This window comes from Phascolarctos cinereus, unplaced genomic scaffold (assembly GCF_003287225.1).
Source record: "Phascolarctos cinereus isolate Bilbo 61053 unplaced genomic scaffold, phaCin_HiC Scaffold_1;HRSCAF=81, whole genome shotgun sequence".
In the NCBI taxonomy this organism is placed as follows: domain Eukaryota; kingdom Metazoa; phylum Chordata; class Mammalia; order Diprotodontia; family Phascolarctidae; genus Phascolarctos; species Phascolarctos cinereus.
Window position 1 is genome coordinate 28,508,413 of NW_027555514.1, and position 25,390 is coordinate 28,533,802.

The 25,390-nt window shown below is 37.1% G+C and overlaps 1 protein-coding gene across 2 annotated transcripts in view; it reads left to right on the forward strand.

Moving 5' to 3' along the window:
* TOP2B (DNA topoisomerase II beta) overlaps nucleotides 1-25,390 on the forward strand; it is an 88,546-nt gene that overhangs the window by 38,113 nt on the left and 25,043 nt on the right. For both annotated transcript variants that reach the window (XM_020971095.2, XM_020971097.2), the window contains exons 12-27: nucleotides 554-711; nucleotides 820-945; nucleotides 4,497-4,607; nucleotides 4,693-4,798; nucleotides 4,962-5,071; nucleotides 5,421-5,513; nucleotides 5,601-5,715; nucleotides 9,533-9,654; nucleotides 9,920-10,068; nucleotides 11,543-11,774; nucleotides 15,233-15,367; nucleotides 16,530-16,730; nucleotides 20,685-20,880; nucleotides 21,023-21,114; nucleotides 23,994-24,149; nucleotides 24,301-24,384. In XM_020971095.2, the coding sequence (XP_020826754.1) occupies nucleotides 554-711; nucleotides 820-945; nucleotides 4,497-4,607; nucleotides 4,693-4,798; nucleotides 4,962-5,071; nucleotides 5,421-5,513; nucleotides 5,601-5,715; nucleotides 9,533-9,654; nucleotides 9,920-10,068; nucleotides 11,543-11,774; nucleotides 15,233-15,367; nucleotides 16,530-16,730; nucleotides 20,685-20,880; nucleotides 21,023-21,114; nucleotides 23,994-24,149; nucleotides 24,301-24,384 (2,186 nt within the window). The remainder of the gene's footprint in view (nucleotides 1-553; nucleotides 712-819; nucleotides 946-4,496; nucleotides 4,608-4,692; nucleotides 4,799-4,961; nucleotides 5,072-5,420; nucleotides 5,514-5,600; nucleotides 5,716-9,532; nucleotides 9,655-9,919; nucleotides 10,069-11,542; nucleotides 11,775-15,232; nucleotides 15,368-16,529; nucleotides 16,731-20,684; nucleotides 20,881-21,022; nucleotides 21,115-23,993; nucleotides 24,150-24,300; nucleotides 24,385-25,390) is intronic.

Here is a 25,390-nt window from a genome sequence, read left to right on the forward strand (position 1 = left end):
GAAAGTAATTTAGGAATTCAGAATACTTTAGGGTCATTCTAGACCTTATTTTACTTATCTAGTTAAATAAGGAGGTTGTGCTAAATTGTATCTAAGGTCCTTACCAGTGCTAAAATCCAGGATTTTGATGATTATCTTCATAGCTATTAGTGTTAAATACTTTGAATCAATTGAAATTTCATCAGATTTGATCATTATAATAATTTATTCCTTATTTTCTATGTATATTAAACAGTAGAATATATACTTAATACTGATGTTTGTTATTGTTATTCTCCTGCTTCTATATCACATCTCCAGAATATCAGTCCAGTTTTTTAAGTTTACTTGAGCAGTAAAGTTATGATTTGAGAAAGAAATCAATAAAAAATAAACTTAAAGGAAAATTATGTAGGCTTATAATTCATAACTCATTTTTTTTATTATTAATAGACTATTGATTACTAAATAAACATGTTACTCCAGTGTTTTCATATGATCAAAGCAACAAGATATTTTACTTTTTCTCTAGTGGATCTTCCCTTTGACTTGTTCTTTTTTCTGTTTTTGTAAGGTGGTAAACATTCCCTAGAGTGCACACTCATATTAACAGAAGGAGATTCTGCAAAATCATTGGCAGTTTCTGGGTTAGGTGTGATTGGACGAGACAGATATGGAGTCTTTCCACTTAGGGGTAAAATTCTTAATGTGCGAGAAGCTTCGCATAAGCAGGTAAAGCTATTAAATTACTATTATATTTCTATCATATAAATTCTGCCTTGCTATTTGTTATTCAGAACATATGTTTTCACCTTACTGCACATCAACATTTTTACACAGATTATGGAAAATGCAGAAATCAACAACATTATTAAAATAGTTGGTCTTCAGTATAAGAAGAGTTATGAAGATGCAGAATCTCTGAAAACCTTGCGTTATGGAAAAATTATGATTATGACTGATCAGGTGAGTTTGAAAGTTACCATTTAATTATAAACTAATGTTCCTTGATCAAGTTCTTATTTAGGACTTTATTTTGTGAGCTTGCTCTTGGCTATTAGCACAACTAATTTTTGTTTCTTCAGAACACATTATTCTAATGTTTGACTTATCCAGTTAACACTTAACCTTTGTAACTAGTTAACATTATATGTATATTTAAAGATTTGTGTGTGTTTACATATATGTATCCTAAATGATGTGCATACATAATTTCAGATGATTTTTTCAAGTCATAGGTGAAGGAGGTCATCTATATAGTACATGAAGTGAGAAAGGCAAACCAATAAAGTCAAGAGGTCAGAGGCAGCGTTTTTTTCTTTTTATAAGATTTAAGATATCCCTTTTCTTTTTTAAATACCATCATTATCATTTCTTCTCCACCTCTCAGCTGAAGAATTCATTTCCTACTTCACCAAAAAGACTGAGGCCATTCCCTGATAGCTCCCTCTTCTCCCCTTCTTCTCATCTCAGATGTAATCCAATCCGGTGAACATTTATGAAGTGCCTATCACATGTGCTAAGTACTAGGAATACAAGTAATAAAAGGCCTGTCCCTTCCCTCAATGAACTTACAATGCTAAGGAGGAGACAAGGCACAAAAGGAAGCATGACAGCGGGGGTAGGGAGGGAAGAGTGGGATACCAGGGCTGCCTGATGCAGGAGCATCTTGTTGCTTGGAGGTGGAGCCAGGCAGGGCAGCAGAGGCTAGGCAGAGCAAGCTGAGTCCAAGTTCTGCCCTCTCCAAAGGAAGGTGTGGGGGTGAATTTGGTTCTCTGCCCTTCAGCCTTTTGATCAGAGAGGAGGTATCAATCAGGGCTTGAGCTGGCAGCAGGGCGAGGTTAGAAGTGATAAGCTTATCCTGGGAAGAGGCATCTTGTTCCATGGAAGTGAAACCACGCAGGGTAGCAGGCGCGCTGAAGACAGAGAGGGCCTTTATCCTTGCCAGAGACCCAACCCCTCTGCATGCCCCTTTGATCCCCTCCCCTCCATCTTCTTCTGAAGATTGCCCCCGCTCTCATCTCAACTGTGTCTTTCATCTTCAGCCCCTCTGGATCTGCTGGTTACAAACACTCTCATGGCTCTCTCTTATGAAACCCTCACTTGATCTGATCTGTCATCTCTACTATTGGCTCATTTCTTTCCTCTTTTCAGCTGAACTCCTTGAGAAAGCCAGTTGTCTGCACTAGGTGCCTCTCTTCTCACTCAGTTCTAACTCCCCTGCAATCTATTTTCCGATCTCAGCATTCACCTCAAACAGCTCTCTCCAACATTACCAGTGATTTCAAATCTAATCCTCATCCTTCTTGACCTCAGTGCAGGTTTTGAAATTGGTGATAGCCATCTCCTAGGTGGTCTCTGCCCTCCTTCCTGGTCCTCGTCTGACTGCTTCTTAGTCCCCTTTGCTAGATCTTCATGTAATTCATGCCCCCTACCTAGAGGTACAGCCTAAGGCTTAGTCAGTCACAAACATTTGTTAGGCACCTGCTATGTGCTAGACACTGTGCTAAGTGCTGGGGAGACAAAAGTAGATGTTCATGCTTACTCTCAAGGAGCTCACACTCTAATGAGGGAAACCATGTGCAAGCAACTATGTACAAACATGTTATAGAATAATTAACAGAAGGAAGGCACTAGCATTAAGGGAGATCAGGAAAGTCTTCCTTTAGAGATGGGATCTTTAGCTGGGACTTGAAAGAAGCCAGGGATACCAGGAGGTTAAGCTTGGGGTGGGGGAGGTGGCGCGGAGCAGTCAGAGAAAATGCCTGGAGCTGCACAGAGAGGATCTGGTTCAAGGAACAACCAGGAAGCCACCGTCATTGTCATTGGCCTGAATCTTCTCTTTTCCCTCTATGCTATCTTACGTGATGATCTCATTAGCTCCCATAGGTTCAAGGGTCATTTCTATACAAAACATATGTTTTGTGTGTACACACACACACACACACACACACACACACACACACACACACACACACACACATACACATATATACACACACACATCCCCAGCCCTAATTTCTCCCCTGATCTACAGCCTTATATCACCAACTGTCTTTTGGATATTTCAAACTGGATATCTTATAGGCACATTGGACTTAACATGTCCAAAACAGAATTCATTATCTTTCTACCTGAACCCTCCCTTCTTCCCCAAGTTTTCTTTTAGTGCTGATAGCACCATCCTATTAGTGTTGAGAGAATCCTTCCAGTTCCTCTCCCGCCTCGCAGCCTCAGTGTTATTGTCAACTCCTCACTCACTCTTGTCCCTCATATCCTGTCTGTTGTCAAAACTTGCTGTTCTACCTTCCTAGCATCTCTTGGATATGTCCCTTTCTCTGCAATCATACAGTTACTCCCTTATTAAAGGTCTCTTATCTTTTGCCTAGACTATGGCAACATAGTCTTCTTGCCTCAAGCCCCTCTCTGTTCCATGGTGGGAGTGATTGTACCAAGGAGCAGGTTTGACCAAGTCATCCCTTTACTAAGTGAACTCCACTGCCTCCCTCTGGATTCCAGCGTCAAATGTAATGTCCTCTTTTGAACGTTTAAAGCTCTTTACAACCTTGTCCCAGTCTTCTTACACTTTAGGCTCTGGTGACATTGGCCTCCTGGCTGTTCCTTGCACAGGACTTTCCATCACCTGACTCTGCACCATTTCACTAGCTCCCCCTCATGTCTGGAACACCTTGCATCCTGACTTCCTTTCCAACTCAGCTCAACTCCTGCCTCCTATGATGGGGCTGTCCTGGTCTCTCCAGCTACTAGTACCTTTCCTCTGACATTGTACTCCTTAGTAGATACTTTGTATGGAAATAGTTATTTGTGTTTTTTTGACTTCGTTAGGTCAAGCACTGAATTTTTGTCCTTTGAATCCTCAGTGCTTAGCCTAGTAGGCACATAATGAATGTTTGTTGGCTGACTGGCTGACTCTCCTCTTTCTTCCTTTCTACCCTCCCCTCTCCCAACCTCTCCCTTCCAACAACCCCTTTCAACAAGTATAAGGGAATGTGTTGTCATCAAAAGAACACTGAAATTGAAGTCAGGAGACCTGGTTTCTGAATGTTTGTAGCTGTGTGACTGGGTCAAGTTATGGTACCCCTCTGAATCTTAGCTTCCTCATCTGAAAAATGGGAAAAATGCTTGTCTCTACCCATCTCAGAGGGTTGTTAAGAGAAAAGTGCTTTGTAAACCTTAAAACAGTATGTAAACCAGGATTTTATTGTTTTATTTTGTTTTCTATTTTATTGAATATTTGTATATGTTCACATATATGGAGCAAATAGATTATTTGACTTGTCCAGGGTCACATAGCTATTAAATTTTTGCAGTGAAATTTGAAGTCAGGCCTTCCTGACTGCAAGCCCAGCTCTATCCATTGCACCACTTGGTAAAATCATAGAATCTTGTCTCTGTACACAAAGATTTACTTCCTACTTACTTTTTAAAAAATTGGTGCGTTTAGGTTGTCTTTTCTAAAATTTTTATAGTTTTTCTTAACTTTTTACAATATTTAGGATCAAGATGGCTCGCATATAAAGGGCTTACTTATTAATTTTATTCATCATAATTGGCCTTCGCTTTTGAAACATGGCTTTCTTGAAGAGTTCATCACTCCCATTGTAAAGGTATGGTTTGCATTCAACACTCGTAAAAATAGTGCAAACCTGAAGCATAACAGACAAACTAAATGCCTTTATTGTTATCTTTAAGGCAAGCAGAAATAAGCAGGAGCTTTCCTTCTACAGTATACCTGAGTTTGATGAGTGGAAGAAACATATAGAAAACCAGAAGGCCTGGAAAATAAAGTACTACAAAGGTTTGTGTTTCAAGTCCTTCAAGTTATGTGAGACTGCTACTGTTTTTCACATGGGTGTTCTAAACAGCTTCTAATGTTCCTTTAATAGGAAAATATTTTGAAGAACATTTTCTTTATACTTCAGAACATATTATATTATGGATTTTTTTCTTTCATTATGTAGGGTTGGGTACCAGCACAGCTAAAGAAGCAAAGGAATATTTTGCTGACATGGAAAGGCATCGGATTTTGTTTAGATATGCTGGTCCTGAAGATGATGCAGCTATTACTCTAGTATGACAATTAGCTCCTTCGCTCTTCTTCCTTTCCCCGTTATGGTTTCCTACTGCTGATATATGACCAAAAAAGTTTTCAACTCAAGATCTAGTAATTTTTTCAGGCTTTGTAGTGTAGAGTCATCATAAATTGCTTGACATTTTATCATAAGAGCCCTCCTGTATATTAAAACTAACTTGGCAGAACAAAATACATTATAGTAGAAATATAATTCCTCACAAACAGAAAAAAAAGAAATTCTTAAAAACAAATTTTAGATTTAGAGTTTTTAATTACTGAAATTTAGTTTTGGCCGGTAAAGCCTCAGTTTTACTTAAATAACATTTTTAATGATCTCATATTTCAGGCATTCAGTAAAAAGAAGATTGATGATCGTAAAGAATGGTTAACAAATTTCATGGAAGATCGAAGACAGCGCAGGTTACATGGCCTGCCAGAGGTTAGTTATTAAGTGATGGTCTGGGGGAAGAAAAAAGTAAGAAGTAAAATTAATGCAATAATAATTACTATATACTTTTTCTCTTAGCAATTTTTATATGGTACAGCCACAAAACATTTGACTTACAATGATTTTATCAACAAGGAGTTGATTCTTTTCTCAAACTCTGACAATGAAAGATCTATACCCTCTCTTGTTGATGGTAAGTATCTTTTTTATTTAAAAATTTTTGTCTGATTTTTCAATTAACAAATATTTATTAAATGATTATTATGAACCAGCCACAACAAATGAAACAGTTTCTTCCCTCAAGGAGCTTATGCCCAATCAAGGGAAACAACATATACATATAGAAGTATATGAAAAGTATGGACTTACTAAATATAAAATAATTTCAAGGGAGAGGCACCAACAGTTGGGGAGGGGGGTGGTCAGAAAAGACCTTGTGTAAGGGATGGCATTTGAGCTGGGCTTTGAAGGAAACTAGGAATTCCAGGAGTTGAAACTGATGAATGGAAGTATACCCCAGGTCTAGGGAGGGCATAGCTTGCCCAGGAGATGGGAGGTGACATTTCTGATAGTTTACGTGTGAGAATAGCAAGAACTTGGTCAATTAGGCTGGATCAAAAAGTATCTAAAAGGGAGACATCTAGAATAAGGGTAGATTTGCACCACATTGCGAAGGGCTTTAATGCCCCAAAGAGGAGCTTATATTTGAATCTAGAGGTAAGAGAGAGTCACTGGAGGTGCTGGAGCAAGGGATTGCCATGATCAATCCTGTGCTTTAGGCTTAGGTCTTTGCAGCTTTGTGGGGGATAAAATGGAGAGAGGAGGTAGTTGGACCAATTAGGGAGGCTTCTGCAATAGTCTAGGTGAAAAATGATGAGAGGCTGAACCAAGATGGTGGCTGTGACTGGAGAAAAGGAGTCAGCTGCAAGAGATATGTAGGGAGAAATGGCAAGATTTGATAAGTATTTAGATACATCGGGTGAGAAAGAAAGGAAGAAGTTGTGGAGGATTTTGAGATCACAAATCTGGGGCACTGGGAGCATGGAACTATCCTTCCAGAAATAGGAAAATCTGGAAAAGGGATGGACTTTGGGAGAAAGAGAATAAGTTTTATTGTTCACATCTCAGTCCGAGATGCTTATGAGACAGTTTGAAACATCTTCTAGGCATTTGGTTTTGTAGAACTAAAATTCAGGAGAGAGAACCCCTGGGAGATCATCTTTGTTGAAGGGATACATTCTGAAATTCTTTTATCCATAACTGTCTATCACTCCATTTTTCCTTATGCCTTTACTTCTCCCAGACATATTTTTCATCCTCATCATGACCTCAAATTCACCCCAGTACTCTCCCAGGATATCACCCCCAAAAAAAGAAAAATGAAAGCACAATAGGGGTGATATCTATCTTGACCCTCTAATCAACCAGTTGTACATTAGGATGCCTTTCACCTGTCTACCTAGAATGTCCTTGTCCTATGCCTTGCCATGCCACAACCCTGGAGGACCCCTGCTATCTACCTCTTCTCTGTTCCTACTCATAGGCCAGCTCCAGGAGAATGATGAAGAAATCTCACACAGTGAGCTGCCTGGATCTGCTATAAATGTCCATCACCTAATGTCAGATGGGCCCACATTACTACAAGGCAGTCTTTTTACTACTGGTGCTCTAGTTCTCTATCACACTCCCCACAGCAGCTACACTCAACCTCTTCTCTCATTCCCTCTCATCTCCTCCAACCAATTGTATCCACCATCATCCACGACAAGCCCTTTCTCATCCTCTCTCCTAACCTGATGTCTCCTTCCCTGATGCCAGTTCTACTTCATTTTGAGAAACCTATCACTCAACCCCACCAGGCCTTCCCCTATATCTCTCCTGCCTTTCACACTCAAACACCTAGAAGAGCTATATAGGTTAACCATCTCCACTGTTCCTCTTCTCTCAATCTTTTGCAATGACCTTTATAATTACCAATCCAATGGCCCTTCATCAGTCCTCATCCTCCTTGACCTCTAAGAATTCTTGATCATGGAAGTGTAAAGTAATGGCAGGATTAAGAATGTGACAGTATCCCTGTATGTGGCTGAGATTAAGTAGAAGAGTAAGTCATGGGGTTGAGGGGATTGAGGTCTTGGGAGGCCACGGCGTTTGAGGTAATATCAAAGTGTACATTGAAGTCCTAGTATAAAGGCAGAGTTTGGATGGAGAGAAATCACTTAAACCAGGTATCGAACTCTTCGAAGAAGGGAGAATTATGTAGGGTCTGGTACATAACTGCCCCCAGGATTTGGATTGGATAGCATGAACTTTACGGAGGAGAGGTTGCTGAGTAAGGAGGGTCTAGAAGAAGCAGTAGAGAACAAAGGAACAGTGGCAAGAGTATGTTGAGGAGTGTGCAATAAGTTATAACCAGTACTAGAAAGGATGGTCACGGGTGCACTATTTAATGAGGAGAGCTTGGCCTTACTTAATGAGTGCTGAAAGATAGAATGGAGCACGAAAGGAAGAGGTCTCAGTAATATAAAGGGAAGTTGGTTAACAGCAGAACAGGGCTTCCAGGGGGCACAGTGGAGCAAAGGGTGGGCCAAGCTGGATTGGGCAGGAGAGGGTTCTAACTATGGTGGGCAATGAGAGACCTGAGAGGGATTCCGTTAGATGTCTAGACAATCTTTATCCCTGAGAATGGAAGACTAAGAGGTTAGAATTGTGGCCCCTTGGGGATGTAGCATGGTACCTTATATCTGGTGCTCGTACTCTCAGGAATCTTGCGAATGGTAGACTCTGTCAGTTCTTTTTCAAGCATGAAAGAAGAAGAGAAATCAGGCAGTGCATTTTAATGACTTCCTGCAGACGAGGCTCTGGCAACAAGTGGTTTTTTCATCTGAGTCTTTGGTCCTGGGCTGGGTTGTTGAGGTGTCTTTGAGGTAAAAGACCTGATTCCTGCAACTCTAGTCCTAGTGGCATGGAAGGCCTGTGGTCTAAGGCAAAGGCCTGAGCTAAATCATGGAGTAAAAAAGCAAACTGAGTCCATCAGTGGTTCATCTTTTTAAATTATGTATGTTTTAAGTATAAAGAGTTTATTAGATGAGTTCAGATGATACATCTTATTCTTTAAGGCCTAGCTCTTAATACCTGTTCAAAAATAATTGGCTTCTCTGATTATTCCAGGACATAATGATCTCTCTTCTCCAAGTTTATATGTATTTTATGTACTGCAAAGGTTCCAAAAGATGATTTTAAAAAATATTCTTGTAATTTGTCTGCGACTTGTTTTACGTGTGTTAAACCTGCCTTTTCAAAGTAAATTACAAAGGGGCAGCTAGATGGTGCAGTGGGTAGAGCTCTGGCCTTGGAGTCAGGAGGACCTGAGTTCAAGCCTGGCCTCAGATACTTGATACTTACTAGCAGTGTGACCCTGGGCAAGTCACTTAACCCCGATTGCCTCACTGAAAAAAAAAAAAGGAAAAAAGCAAAAAGCAAAGTAAATTACACATTTTGTGAAGGATGGGACTACTTTTTATACTCCCTTATAGGGCTGGATACATAGTGGTTTTCCTGCTTTGTAGGCAAAAAATGTAGAATGACTTTTACCCTGTATTATTGTTTTGGTTAGAACCCAGGAGTAACCAGCATTTTGTTCATATATTTATATCTAGAAGCCCACAAAAAAGACTTCTTGTATCAGTGGGCAGGTCTACATCATCAGAAGAAAATCGTTTATTACTGGTACTTTGCTTTTAGGATAGGGAAAACGGGATTAGGATTAATAAAGTAAATATGCTAACATTCGGCTTGAGACAAGTGAGATATATGGGTCTGGTACTTACGGCATCAGTTCTCTCAGTATGGAGACAACTTACTTATTTTATTCAGCATTACATTTGTTCAAAATAAAACCACATTTGTCTTTTTTTCCTGAATGAGTAAAAAATTGTTGTTGTTAAAAGATGCATTAAAGCCATGACTTTTAGTCATTTTAAGAATTGTTTTCTTTTAAAAAAAAATAGGCTTTAAACCAGGTCAACGAAAAGTTTTGTTTACCTGTTTTAAGAGGAATGATAAACGGGAAGTCAAAGTTGCTCAGCTGGCTGGATCAGTTGCTGAGATGTCTGCTTATCATCATGGAGAAGTAAGTCTTAAGAAAATGGAAGCATTTTCATCCTCTCCAAATACATACATACATACATACATATATACATATATGCGTACACACATATGAAAAATAAGCACAGTGAAACATTCTTTCCTTTGTAGAGTCTGCTGGAAGTTTAAAGGCACAAAGGTTATGGATTAATAAAGTAATAGAAATTGCAAGGTAACTGTTACACATACTAGGGAAAGTTTCACTTGAAATTTAGACTATTCATGCTCTATTTTCTGTTTCTGTTTTCTAGCAAGCACTAATGATGACTATAGTCAATTTGGCCCAGAACTTTGTTGGGAGTAACAATATTAATTTGCTTCAACCTATTGGTCAGTTTGGAACTAGGCTTCATGGTGGGAAAGATGCTGCAAGTCCTCGTTATATTTTTACAATGTTAAGGTAACTTCTTAAATCCTAATAGAATAAAAGGTGTTTTGAGCTTTGCTGAAACCAACTAAAAGATTGAACATTTTTTTTAAAGCTTAAATGTATGATTTATTGTTGTTGGTATTGTTGTTATTTCACCATACTTTTGAGTGGCTTTATTTGACTCTGTCACAAATCCTAAGGCCTTATATTTCAAGCCACTTCTTTCTTCTCAGTACTTCAGCCACTTACAGAAAAGATTCATTACATTTAAGTGTACACAGATCTACACAGTAGCTCCCTGTCCCAGAAATGATGGTGCAGATAGAAGCGTAAAAGTCAGAATTGGCCCATCTACCCAGGTCACTTAGCCTCCCATCCTTCAAATAAGCCCCTTTTGCAAAAACATTTATTTCACTAACAAACGAGTTTCCCCCTTTCCCCTTTGCCTGCACTTTCTTCCCTTTTTGTGTAGTTTGAAAAGTCGACATCTTTGGATGAAGTAAAAGATTGAACTTTTTCATGATGCATTTTTCTTACTTTGTTGTGGTTTGAAGCTGGGTCTCTCTACTTAAGTTGTCCTCTGATGCCTTGTCCTGGCACAGAGGTGACCATGGATACTTACAGGCTGTTTTGGTGGGGTTCACGCTGTGGAAGGTCCTGTCCAGCAGGTCAGCAGGCCTTACAGGACAGGCCTAGAGATGGACCCTCTGTCACCAGAGAACCAACCAGACTAAGCCTGGAGAGACTCATTGCTAGGATGGTTCATAGTGATCGATATTTTTGGCCGTAACAACTCCTGACGACTCTGCCACGTCAAAGAAGGGCAGCAGTTTGCATTAGGTGGACTGAGAAAGCTCCATGAGTAAATGAGTAAAGTATTGAACTAAAATGGAGACTTGTGCCTCTGTCAGCATATCACATGTCATTATTTTTAATTAGTTTCATAGTTTAAATACCCTCTTTAGCTGATTGAAAAGAATGAACAAGTCTTTTGGTTTCCATTTTTATGAAATCAATTTTAAGGAATTTAAGAATTTCTTGTCTTTATTACATCATGTTTTCTTATAGTGGGATGGGACATACTATATTGATTACATGTTAGGAACATATATTATTATTTCTGTTCAGATGAATCTATAGATTACTCAGCGTCTTCAAATGAAGGATCATTAACGGTTTAGAGTTAATAGGTTTAGAGTTACAAAGGACCATAGAATTTATCAAAACTAAGTAGACAAAGGAGAATTCTCTTATTTTAACCTTTATCTGAGTGCAAGTATGTATTTGATAATGAAAAAAATTAAGTATTTTATTTTCTTATTTTAATTTTGCTCTTGTTTAATTGCATATAAACAGTAAGAGCTGGAGGCAATTATATAGAATTTTTATGTTAATAAGCTCCTGAAAAAAGATAAATGTATAATAAGTAAAAGGTGAAGTTTGCACCTATTAACTTTTTGTTATCAGAATTTCAACAGATGCTCTGTTTTCTGCTTATTCTTAGCACTCTATCAAGGCTGCTTTTCCCTTCTGTGGATGACAACCTGCTTAAGTTCCTTTATGATGATAACCAGCGTGTAGAGCCTGAGTGGTATATGCCTATTATTCCCATGGTTTTAATAAATGGTGCTGAGGGCATTGGTACTGGATGGGCCTGTAAACTTCCTAACTATGATGCTAGAGAAATTGTGAACAATGTCAGACGGATGTTGGATGGCTTGGACCCTCATCCCATGGTAATAAATTAGCATTTGTAACAGTGGATTTCTTCTGGTTTATAGTAGTATGTATACATATATATGTGTGTGTATATGTATATGTGTATATATATGTATATATGTGTGTGTATATATATATATATATATATACACACATATATAAAATTTGGAAAAAGTTGAACAGTTTTTCTTCTGGAGCATGTTATACAAATAAAGACTCTATTTGTGAGTTGATTTGGTATATATGTTTTAAATAACTTTATGTGTTATAACATGTGTCTAATAAACATATTTATATAATATTAATTATGTACTGGGGGTGTAAAGATAGTTTTATATCTTTTTTTTGCTAAATAGCATTTTATTTTTTCCAATTAAATACATTAGTTTTTTAATAAGATTTTGAGTTTCAAAATTTTTTCCCTGCTCAGTATGGCAGACAATCTGATATAGGTTATACATGTGCAGTAATCTAAATATATTTCTATATTAGTCATGTTGTGAAAGAAGAAAGAGAACAAAAAGGAAAAGCCACAAAAAAACAAAAAAAGTGAAAATAGTGTGTTTTGATCTGCATTCAGACTCCATAAATCATCATCTAGATATAGATAGTGTTTTCCATCATGAATCTGTTGGACTTACCTTTAATCATTGTGTTGCTGAGAAGAGCTAAGTCTGTCATAGTTGATTATCACACATTGTGGCTGTTACTGTGTACAATCATCTCCTGGTTCTGCTCACTTAACTCAGCATCAGTTCATGTAAGTATTTCTAGGTTTTTATGAAATTTACCACTCATCAGTTCTTACAGCACAATAGTATTCCATTGCATTCATGTACCACAACTTGTTCAGCCATTCTTTGCCACCACAAAGAGAGTTGCTGTAAATATTTTTGTACATGTAGACCCTGTTCCCTTTTTTTTGATCTCTTTGGGATACAGATCTACTAGTGGCATTGCTGGATCAAAGGGTATGCATAGTTTGATTTCCCTTTGGGCATAGTTCCAAATTGCTCTGCAGAATGGTTGGATCAGTTCACAACAATGCATTAGTGTCCTAATTTTTCTACATCTCCAACATTTGCCATTTGCCTTTTCTGTCATATTAGCCAATCTGACAGGTGTGAGGTGGTACCTCAGAGTTGTTTTAATTTGCATTTCCCTAATCAGTAGTGATTTAGAGCATTTTTTCATATAACTATAGATAGCTTTAATTTCTTCATCTGAAAACTGCCTGTTCATATTCTTTTCCATAGGAGGATGACACTGCCAATTCTGGGCTGTGCTCACCTTTTAAGTGAAGCAGACTTTTCCTGAAGTCCTTCTAAGTTATCTTGGGCTAAAAAATTGTTTCACTTTGTCTTTCTGTGTATTCTGTCACTCCTGAATTCTTTTAGAGGCTTCGTTTAACGTTGTTTCCTCAGGAAACTGGGGAGAGTTCAGGCAACTTCCTGCCATCTCTCTGCCATCTTTGATAGTTTATATCTTAGTTGCACATGCAGATCTCCGGGAAATTTGAAGCCGGAGGGATTGGGATTTCTTTTCTACCCCACATAATTGGGGAAGGAAAAGTCATTTACCCCAATTTTCCAAGTTCTCATCATGTTTCTGAAATATGCCAAATGTGATAAGCAAGCCTAGCTATGAATAATACATCTGCCTAAACTAGTAAGATAACTTGAAATCTGTAAGGATTCTAACAGTGAGAATGCCATATATTTAAAGCTTCTTTTCCTTCTAATTTCCCTTTCTTACCTTCTTCTCTCCTGTCCCCTTGCTGATTTTTTTTTAAAGAAAAATCCTTTTTTCCCCAAAGAATGTTTTTTAGTGGTTTAAAAATTCATCAGTAATTTTGTCCTGAGACATAGTAAAGAAAAAACTTTATCTGATAAATTTTAAAAAGTTATTTTAAAAGTCTTATACTTTGTTGATCTAGTTCTAGAATGTTTAAATAGAAGTACAAGTCTGTCTTCTGTGATTGCCATATTTGCTTTAAATTATTTTGGACATAGGAATTTTATTAAAGTTTTTTTATTAAATGAATCAAATTGAAAAGTTTAATAGAATTTAATAATTAATAACAATGCAATTTAATAATATTTAATAACCTACTTTGTGCAAAGCTTTGTGTGAGACATAGAGTAGTGTAAGATGCAGTTCATATCCTCAAGTAGTTTGCAGTTTGAGGAAAGAAGAAATGAGCACATGAATAAATAAAAGACTTAAATACCTCTCTAAGAGACTGATTGAAGAGTTATCAAAAGGTAATACATGGAGGGCAGCTAGGTGGCACAGTGGATAGAGCATTGGCCCTGAGTCAGGAGGACCTGAGTTCAAATGTGGCCTCAGACCAGACATTTGACACTTACTAGCTGTGTGACCCTGGGCTAGTCACTTAACCCCAATTGCCTAAAGGTAAAAAAATTTAAAAAAAGGTAATACATGACTAAATAATTACTATTGAACTTACAGGGGAAAAGAGTATATCCAGGTAAGAGGTCCCATTTGGCATCATACCCCCAGTAGGAGGTATGAAGTGAGAGCCCTAGTTCTGAAAACATGAGGATCATTATGGGCAGAGAGGAGGGAGAAAGAGCATTCTTGGTAGATCAAATGGGATTAGGCAAATGAAGGCATATTGGTGGGAACAGGTTAGTCCAGAGGAGAAGATTTGGACAAGTGAGTATTTAAGAAATAAGCCATGAGGGCATCTAGGTGGTGCAGTGGATAGAGCACCGGCCCTGAAATCAGGAGGACCTGACTTCAAATTCAGCCTCAGACCAAACAGTTGACGCTTACTAGCTGTGTGACCCTGGGCAAGTCACTTAACCCCAATTGCCTTTTTTAAAAAAAAAGAAAGAAGCCATGAAAGATATATTGGCGATAGATGGGAGAAAGTCTTGAATAAATAAACACCTGGTTAAAGTGTTTTGAATTTTTCTTGAGATTATGAAGCCTTTGAAGTTTGTGAGCAGGACTTAACATGATCAAAAGGGTTTTCTAATAAAGTTAGTCTGGTGACATTGGCTTGAAGTAGAGAGAGATCAGAGCCATAGAGATAGATCATGAGAAAGTTCATTTTGCTCTGTGTATAAGGTAACACATGTGTGAACTAAGATAGTGGTTTGGAGAATAGGATGAAAAGGAAAGTTATAGAGAGGTTGCAGAAGACTTGATGCAACTTGGTGACCAGCTAGGTAATAGGGGGAGAGTTCAAAGATAACCCATGTTTTGAGCCTGTACAACGGGGAGAATGGTGGTACCATTAAAAGAAATAGGTAAGTTGGCACCAGTAGCCTGAGCCTGGCTGGCAGAAGGAGTAGGGGAAGAGAATTTCAGTTTTAGTTATGTTGAATCTCCAGTAATATTAAGGCTTACATGAAGTCCACTGAGCATTTGAAAATACAGATTCAGAGCATGGAAGAAAAGTCTGGTTTCTTTGAATTCACTAAGTTCTTTTTACTTGTGTTTACAGCTTCCAAACTACAAAAATTTTAAAGGAACAATCCAAGAAATTGGCCAGAACCAGTATGCTGTTAGTGGTGAAATATTTGTAGTGGATAGAAATACAGTAGAGATCACAGAGCTTCCGGTTAGAACATGGACACAGGTTAGTATAAATGCATGACCATGGTTGGGAGTTCTAAGCAATTTCTTAAACTTGGAATTTAATTTTAATAAATATTTTAAAATTTCTGTGGTAGAATTTGGATTTCCTTGTATGGAAAGTGGGTTTTAGTTTGGCTAAATGGTATTCAGAATGTATGTCTGGGGGCTTGCTTTCTCTCTCTCTCTGTCCTGCTTCTCCTCCCCTTCCCCATTCCCTCTTTGTCTCTCTCTCTGTCTCTCTCTCTCTCTCTCTCTCTCTCTCTCTCTCTCTCTCTCTCTCTCTCTCTCTCTTCTCTCTCTCTCTCTCTCTGTCTCTCTCTCTCTCTCTCTCTCTCTCTGTCTCTCTCTCTCTCTCTCTCTCTCTCTCTCTCTCTCTCTCTCTCTCTCTGTCTCCCTGTCTCCCTCCCAGTCTCCCTGTCTCTCTCTCTCTCTCTTGTGTGTGTGTCTGTGCGCATGCCACCTAATTGAGGACATAGAGTTTTTTCCTGTTATCAACTTAAAAGTTCATAGAAGGTTCATGGTATGTTCGTAGTTGGGTTTATCTCTCTTCTTGGTAACTTGGAAGGCAAAAGTAAAATAATATGCTTTTATTTGGTGATCTAGTAGATTTTTATTATTGTTTTGGCTTAAAAAATATGGCCATTGATATCATGTCGTGGGACATATAACTGATATTGCAAAGTTAAAAACATGCAATGAAATAAAGGGGGAAATTAGCTGTGTGAGGTGAATACTGAAGACTTCTTCTTGTGCTCTGTATCTTTCTTGTTCTGGGAATGAAGGAAAGCCAGTAAGTTGTGGCTTGCATCATGCTGTCTTCTTTCTCTCCTGAGAAGGTTTTTTAGTCCCTTCTTTAGTGAGGGGGCAGAATTTGGTTGAGGTGAGAAGTAGATGAATGTTTCCAAAAGTTCCCATGACTATTCAAAGCCTTATAGCATGAGAGACTTCTGAATTCCTTAGCTAGTAAATCAGCAAGGTTCAGTAGTGTAATCAAAATGCTATTAAAACTTTAAAAGTATTTGAACACATTAGTTTTAATGAAAATTAGGGTAGAAAGACAGTTTTTAAGATTTTTATGTGGAAAAATCCCTGAGTTTTAAAGCTAAGATGACGTTTTCTTCAGTAACCCATCCATCACTGCTTTTATTTTTGCATTCTTGCAGGTATACAAAGAGCAGGTTTTAGAACCTATGCTGAACGGAACAGACAAAACACCAGCATTAATTTCTGATTATAAAGAATATCATACAGATACAACTGTGAAATTTGTGGTGAAGATGACAGAGGAAAAACTTGTGCAGGCAGAAGCTGCTGGGCTGCATAAAGTCTTCAAGCTTCAGACCACTCTTACTTGTAATTCTATGGTAACTTACATTGAATTTACTAAACTCTTCTCTTATGGTGTCAGAATATTGATTTTACTGAAACTGGTTATAGAAAAGCCTAAATGTGCTTGTTTTTCTTCAAGTTGTTTGTGGCCATTAATTGGCTTTTATTAGGAAATATAATAATATGTGATTATACAGAATTTCTGTCATGATGTCTTGTGTAATTTCTATTATATTATTTCATGTGAAAATATTTACTAATTTTGATAGGGAGAACTATTCAACTTTTTAGAAACATCCTTAAAATCTTAAATGTCAATTGTTACAGGTGTATAGCCTGTAATAATTTAACGATTTAGCTGGATAAAGCATTTCAAGCACCTGATACACGCCAGGCACTATACTCTGTGGTCTGGCCACACTGGCCTTGCCATCCCTCATCTATAATACTGGCCTCTCCATCTCTGTACCTTGGCGCAGGCTGTGGACCTGTCCTGGAATAAGCTCACTCCTTGCCTGCACCTCTTAGATTCAGGTCAGGTGCCATCTTTGGCATTAGAACTTTTCCAGCTCCCATGGTTGCTCGGGCCCTCCCTCTATCAGATTGCCTCATTTTCTTTATATTTACATATATGCATGTTGTCTCCCCTAATAAAAGATAATGCTCCTTTAGGGCAAGTGCTCTTCTAGTTTTTTCTTTGTATTTGTATTTCTAGTGCTTAGCATAGTGCTCGGCATATAGTAAGCACTTAAATGCTTATTCATTTGCTCGTTTGTAGTTGTAGTTCTTAGCACTGTGCCGGCTACACGCATGATGCTTTAGTAGATCCATTTTGATTGATTAGTCGGTGTTTCTGCAGATTGAGAGATACCTCATTACTTTGTGACCGTACCTTGTAAGTGTATAGGGATATCATATATTCTTTCATTCCACAAACATTAAACACCAACTGTGAATCAGGCACTTTAACTTTTTACCTTGCCAGAGCCTAAGATAAGACATGGTTCCAAACTTGATGGGGAGGTGTGTAGGGATGAAAAACAGATGGATCGGGGAAGGCTTCATGGAGGTGACACTGAATTGGACTTTAAAGAATAACTAGTAATTTAATAGGTGAAAATGGCCTTCCAGGCATAGGGAATGGCACGAGCCAAGACACAGAGTCAAGGAGAACCCTTTCTGTGTTAAGTGGCCAGAACGAGGCTCTGTATGTGGAATGGAGACTGGCTCTGTGACTTCACTGGTATGGCAAACTGCCAGACAGAAGAGAGGGAGGCAAGGGAAAGGGATGAGCATTATATGATGCCACTATGTGCCAGGCACTATGCTAAGCATTTTACAATATCTCATTTGATCCTCACAGCAACCCTGTGAAGTGGGTGTTGTTATCATTGTCTCCATTTTACAGCTGAGGAAACAGGCAGGCAAGTTAAGTGGCTTGCCCAGGGTCACACAGCTAGTAAACGTCTAAGGGTTTGAACTCAGGTCTTCTTGACTTCAGGCCCAGAGCTCTATCTGCTGCACTACCAACTGCCTCTAGGAAGGTCTAAGATGTGCATTTTCTTTGCAACTTATGGTCTCAGAGCAAGGGTTCTTAACCTTTTTTTTGGTCATGGACTTCTTTATCTGTCTGGGGGAGCCTAGGGACCCCAATTTTACTGAGATCAGTGAAAAATAAAGATTCCCCCCCCAATACAAGTTTATAGATGCTAGGTTAAAAACTCTTGTCTTGGGGCAGTTAGGTGGCGCAGTGGATAGAGCACCGGCCCTGGATTCAGGAGGACCTGAGTTCAAATTCAGCCTCAGACGCATAACACTTACTAGCTGTGTGACCCTGGGCAAGTCACTTAACCCCATTGCCTAGCCCAGGAAAAAAACAAAAAATGAAAAAATCCTCTTGTCTTAGAGTTGCTTTGGACAGTAGAGGTTCAGTGACTTGCCAGGATCATAGAGCCAGTGTATGCCAGAGCTCAGATTCGAGCCCAGGTCTTTTTGACTCCAAGGCTGGCTCTCTATCTACTGTACCATGCTGGCTCATTGCTCATTGCTTTTACACACACACACACACACACACACACACACACACACACACACACACACACAATGTATATGCATGTATGTGTGTATGTATGTGCATGTGTTTGTAGTGGTGATAGTTATGAGTACATTTGTGTATATATACATATTTGTTTGTATATATAGATAGTATACGTATGTGTAATACATGTATATATGCATGCTTATATAACAGTGTAAACACAAATGTGTGTATATATTGATATATTTTATATATAGAAAGTTATATATTTTATATTTAATATATTATACATTCACATGTAATAAAAGCAACCAAAAATTCCTGGAAAAGGAAACTTATTGACTTAATTTATACACAGGTATCTAGCTTCTCTGTAAAGATATATATGAAATAATTGGAGTAGAATTTAATTATGTAGTACTGTCATTTTACATATCTCTAGCATGCTTTAAGAAGTATATACACAAGTTTATGTAACAGACACATAAATTCACGTGTCACCTACACACACCAGATGTTCTTATTTTTTTTTGCTCTAGTTGCTACCATTTCCATACTCCTACCTTTGTGTTCAGAAACAATATTGGAAATGAATCAAATGATCTTGACGTGTGCCTCCTGCTATTCTAGCATTCTTCTTCTTCTGTTCTTTGCATCCAGGTTCTGTTTCAGCCCCAGCCTTGGAGGCCTTGATGTGTTAGTTCTTTTAAAAAAAAAAAAGAGCCTTATTTTTTTAGCCAAGTTGTAGGCCTTGACCAGCCTTCTTTCTAAACCGTTCCCAGGGGCCTGGAGTGTCTGCCCTCAGAGCACTCTCAAGAGCTGAGCCATGTAGAGTCAACTGAAGCAAAGAGAACTCTGAATTTTTCAGAATCCAAACAACCAGAAACCTCAAATAACTGGAATTTTCCTTCTATCTGCTTTTATAGCAAAAAGCAACATCATGTAAACATCTACTATCAGGGATTAATTTTTTAAAAAATTATTGGTATCTTCTTTTTTGATATCACCTTTATTTTCCAATGTATTCCTCCTCCCATACTCTCTCTGAGAATAATCCCTTAAAATAAAGGGTGAAAAAAGGAGGAAAAGTGCTAATGAGACTAATAGCAAATGAATTTTTAAAAAAATCACGTTCTAGGAGGTATGCCGCAGGGATCGTTACTGGTTCAGCCTAATCCCTGATAACTGGAAACAGAATACTTGGGTACAAATCTCTCCTCTGATGCTTACTGCCCATGTGACCTTGGAGACATCGCTCGGCCTTGTGGGTGTTCATTTCCCCTTCTGTGAAATTAGGGAGCTGGACTAGATGGCCTTTGAGGTTTTTTCTGGCTCTAGATCTGTGACTCTGTGATTGTGTGTGTGTGAAGTAGTCATGTTAAATTAAGTAGTCAAGAAAGGTGCATGGGGAGGTGAAGGTGGAGAGGAAGAAGAATGTTGGGAAGGCATCGATCCATGAACTAAATAAGAATGGCCAAATTTGAACATAATGTGGAGTCCACAACAAAATTCATGGAAAGACAGACAATATATTAGAATATGCGGCGTATGTCTTAATTTTTAAGTGAGCATTTTTTTTTTCAGGCTTCAGAAAAAGTCTTTGGATAGAAAAATAACAATGGAGAGTTTTAGGCTAAGAAGAAAAAATTTAAGTCTGGAGACTTTATAGAAGTTTTGGAAAGAAAGTGTTCTTAGTTAAACAAATGTCATTACTGCAAATGCTGTAATGGTTTTATTTATTTTAATTTATCGGGTTTCTTTCGTATGGTTTCTGTGGGGATGTTTAGAGAAATGTTTTTGAAATCTTGTTATTTTAATGGATTTTGGGGTTGAGCATTGTTTATATGAGTTGAGTTTAGGTTGACAAATATAACAGTTGAAAAATAAGGAAATATGTAAGCTAATATAGAAATATATAGTCAATTTATTTAAAAACGTGTATTTTGAATAGGTGCTGTTTGACCATATGGGATGTCTGAAGAAGTATGAGACTGTACAAGATATTCTGAAGGAGTTCTTTGATTTAAGGTTAAATTATTATAGTTTACGTAAGGAGTGGCTTGTGGGAATGTTGGGGGCAGAATCCACCAAGCTAAACAATCAAGCTCGCTTCATTCTAGAGAAGATACAAGGGAAAATCACTATAGGTAAGACGAGGCTTGTAAAAGTTGGAACATTAGTTAAAGTGGAAAAAACTTTATTAATAGAACACATTTTGATCAGTAGAATATAAACAAATACAAAATGAATCTCTTTTCTTGATCCTAATTTTATTTTTCCCTCACATAGAGAATAGGTCAAAGAGAGATTTGATTCAAATGTTAGTCCAGAGAGGTTATGAATCTGACCCAGTGAAAGCCTGGAAAGAAGCACAAGAAAAGGTAATCATTTGGAGAAAAAGACATTCAGAGAAGCTTTTAAAAACACCCCCTCAAGCAAACAGTGGAAACCCCAGCTCCAACCCTAAGTATTGTTATGTCACTTTAGTGCTGCTCAAGGTGCTGAATTGTGCTTTCTGGAGACTAAGTCATCTGTTTATCCCCAGAACAGATACAGCACAGGGATTTGCAGTGCACACCCACCCCAAAGCCCTTTGCCAGTGTGACTCAGCCTTGACCTGGAGCAATCACTCCGGGTGTGAGAAGGTAGCTCAGTCTCCTTGGCCTCTTTCCTGAGCTTGCCAATCAGGGTGTCAGTTGTGGTGGTGGTGGTTTGGTGAGGTGCATGTCTGTTGTCAGAGAATTGGACCGGTAGCACACAAGCTTTTACACTGTATTTGTGACATAGCCATGATATGGCAGTCAGCCACCGCCCATTTGGTCTGGTCCTGGTTCACGTTGGGAGCATGACAAGTGCTAAGCTCATTAGGAGTAGCCAAGTGTGTATTGAGCCCTTACTGTGCACGCCCTGAGCTTGGTTCTGTAAAGGATTTTCTCCAGGGACTTGAACTTTGGGACCTCAAATTGAAAGGCTACTAACTGAGCTATGTACTACAGATCACAAAAACATGCAATATCCATTCAACAAATGGAATATTGGAAGTTTGAACATTATTACTCTGTAATAGTCTTTAAAAATGTTAGGAGAACATTATGATTGGGAACGCAAATATGAAGAGGTGAGGAGATATAAAAAACTAGTGCTAGAAAGCTTTGGTAGATCCTGTGTATGTATACAAAACCAGTAATATAATTTTAATGTCTTGTTGAAATATATCTATGGATGTGACAATTCTAACTGAATGGAAACTTAAATTTTCCTTATTCTTAGAAGTTCTCAATCATAATGTCTTTACAACTTTCATCAGTCATACTATTTGTTTTTATCTACATTATATGACTTTTTTTTTTACACTGTGTAGTCAATAGGGTTCCTTAGAGTAATCAAATTGTAAATGAATTGTGTAATATAGTGGTTGAAAATACAGATTAATAGATTATAAAAGTTAGGAAAAGAGAGTGGCCAGAGTGGAACAAATCCCGAGTGAATTACGATGAGCCAAGCAATCTGTTTTCCTGTGATTGTGCTCATTTCGATTTTTACCCTCTTATTTTCTCAGTCTTGCTCTCATCTCTCTTTCCTCATGTTCTCTCTCGACCCTCTTCTTCTCCTCTTCCCCACCCTTAAATTACACTGAGTTGTTGCAATTACAACATCCATCCTTTTAATGATTGATTCAATTGAAATCAGGGAAATAATGTGTTAGTAAAACACTGAATTTGATTTTTTTTAACATAAAGGACAAAAGTGGCTCCAGTCATGAGAATGTCCAGCTGATAGTGCTGCAAGCAGTATATTTATCTAATGGACACAGCTTACTGCTGGGTTTCATCTCAATTACATGTAACCTAGGGGATTAGGGACAGTAGGAGAGACTGCTTTTTGTTCCAAATTTTAGTTTTTCCAAAAGGCATCTATCCATACTAACAAAAATATTTTTAAAAGTAACATTTGGGGAAGTGATTGACAGGCTGCCATTTAAAAGACAAACAAACAAATAAATAAATATGGATCTTTAAAAACAGATTTCTAAAAGTGTCAGAATAAATTACATTGTTGGTGTCACTGGTAATTATACTTTTATTTAAATATCCCACAAAATATGCTTTGTGAATCACCAGAGCTCAGTCCAAAAAGAGTTTTGATAAAATATATCCAAATCTAATTTGATGGCACATTGTGAAATGAATTTTAATAATAGCTTACAACCAAAATATAAAATAATATTATGATGTTTTTTGAAATGTTTAAAAAAAACCCATGGAATTGCTGAATAATTAATAATAGTAAAGGATTGCCAATGGATAATTCTAATTCATCAATACAATAGCAATGATAGATTAAGCCACATATCATATTTCTTATTTATTTTTTCTTAGCACTTGGTTAATTTACTTATGTGCTGAAGCATCATGTATTTGTAATTAAATTACCCTTCTGTATTTAAAATGACAATTATTAACTGTTCTTACACATACAATGGCAATGGCAAATAAATTGAGCAACAATTAATTTTTAATATTAACTTTGTTACACATAGAAAAATTATTTGCTATCTGAAAAGTAATATCAACATGTTTGATTTAGGTCTTTTTTTTGAGAAAATCTTATGTAAAAATAATTTTATAAATAAAATTTTAGCATAACTTTGCTAATTCTTATTCTGCTAACTCATTAATCTGGTTCTTAATCCCTTACTAAATTCTTAATGAACTTTCTCTTGTCTCTAAATTATCAGATGATTAATAAAATTTCTAAATTAGATAGAAAATATACCTGAGTATAGTTATTATAAATGTTATTGCAAAATATTTTCCGTGTTATAATGTATCAGGCAAAAATTTTAAATTTTAAATTACACATGCACTCCCTACTATGAACATCCGACAACTTTTGGGGATGGGGCGGGGGGGGGGTCTACAGTTAATTTGTCTACATTGAGGCTCAACCATCAGTCAGTAGATTATTTGTCTTCATGGCTTAATAGTTTGACTAATTGTATATCAGTTTCCTGAATAAATTGCGATGTGAACATATTCTTCTTAAGATTGAATCTCTTTGTAAACAAAGTTTAGCTTTTTAATAGGAAACACTTTTAAAATAATCCAAAATATACTTCTAGGTACTATTCTTCCCCTACCTCCTTCTGGCCCAAGGGAGAACCTTAGGTCATTATAATGCTTATTTAGTACTTTAAGTATGTGCTACTGATGTACAGGAGACTATGGAAAGTTTAATTGCTTTTTTGTTTTCTTTGCAGGCGGCAGAAGAGGAAGAAACACAAAACCAGCGTGATGATAGTTCCTCTGATTCGGGCACTACCTCAGGCCCTGATTTTAACTACATCTTAAATATGTCTTTGTGGTGTCTTACTAAAGAAAAAGTTGAAGAACTGATTAAACAGAGAGATACAAAAGTATGAATTTTGTGTAGTAAATATTTCAAACTGTTTCAGTGTTATCAGTATCCCTGTTTTCTATAAATATAGCATTTCACATTGTGTTTTATTATAAGTTTTTAAAAGGCCATAGTAAACTTTGTAGTTACCTGTTATATTTTTATTTTAGGGGAGAGAACTCAATGACCTTAAAAGAAAATCTCCTTCAGATCTCTGGAAAGAAGATTTAGCAGCTTTTGTTGACGAACTTGATGTATGTTCTAGTCTATATGGAAACTGATTTTGAGAGTGAATATTTAGAGGACAAGGATCAAACTTAATTTTGGACTAGATCATGTTGGAGGTGCCTTACAATGCTGTCTGTGTATAGAGTTTGCTTTTTTTAAAAAGAGGTTTAATGTGATTAGTAAGAGGCGCTAAAATTAAGCTTAAAGAAACTTGAACATAAAGTACATTTTTATTCTGATGAATATACAAACCATATAAGTTAAGTTGGTGTTAATTACTCTCTCATAATGTCTTTCTTAAATATGTAATTTAGAATGAAAATAATCCAGACATGTGAGTCAACCTGACTATAATCTTTAGCCAGGAAGGAAGACTCTTTTACTTCGAATTGAAAGAATCAATTAGTAAATCAACAAGGGCATATTAAGCACTGTCTGTGTATCGGGCACTGTATTAGTGCTTGGGGTACAAAGATAACAGTGAGAGAGAATATCTGCCTTCTGGGCCTATAATTTCAGTTAAATTTCTTATGTAATTTCATGTGAACTCTAGATAAAAAAGTAGAAATTGTTTTGTCTGTTAGTGGTGTTCAACTTTTTGTGTTCTTGGCAAAGATACTGGAGGGGTTTGATATTTTCTTCTCCAATAAGAGCTTACATTCTACTGTATAAATTCAATTAAATTTCTTACATAATTTCATGTAAATGCTAGATGAAAAGAGGAAATAAAACTTTCCCCTAAAATGTTAGAAGATGATAATTTCTCAAAGTTCTTTCTTACAGAAGTTCTAACGGGTTAAAATCTAGAATAAGAGGTAAACTTTTGAAGAATTTTATAAAAATAGCAAATCCTTTAAAGCTTTAACTCATTAAAAATTATAGCTAATCAGAATGGTATGATACAATCTGACTTTTAATGAAGAGCCAGAAATAATGCTTTCATGTTTTTTTTTTAACATTGAATATACTCAAATATATATTTTATATGCATTTTTAGATATATTTATCTAATATAATAGATATTTATATTAG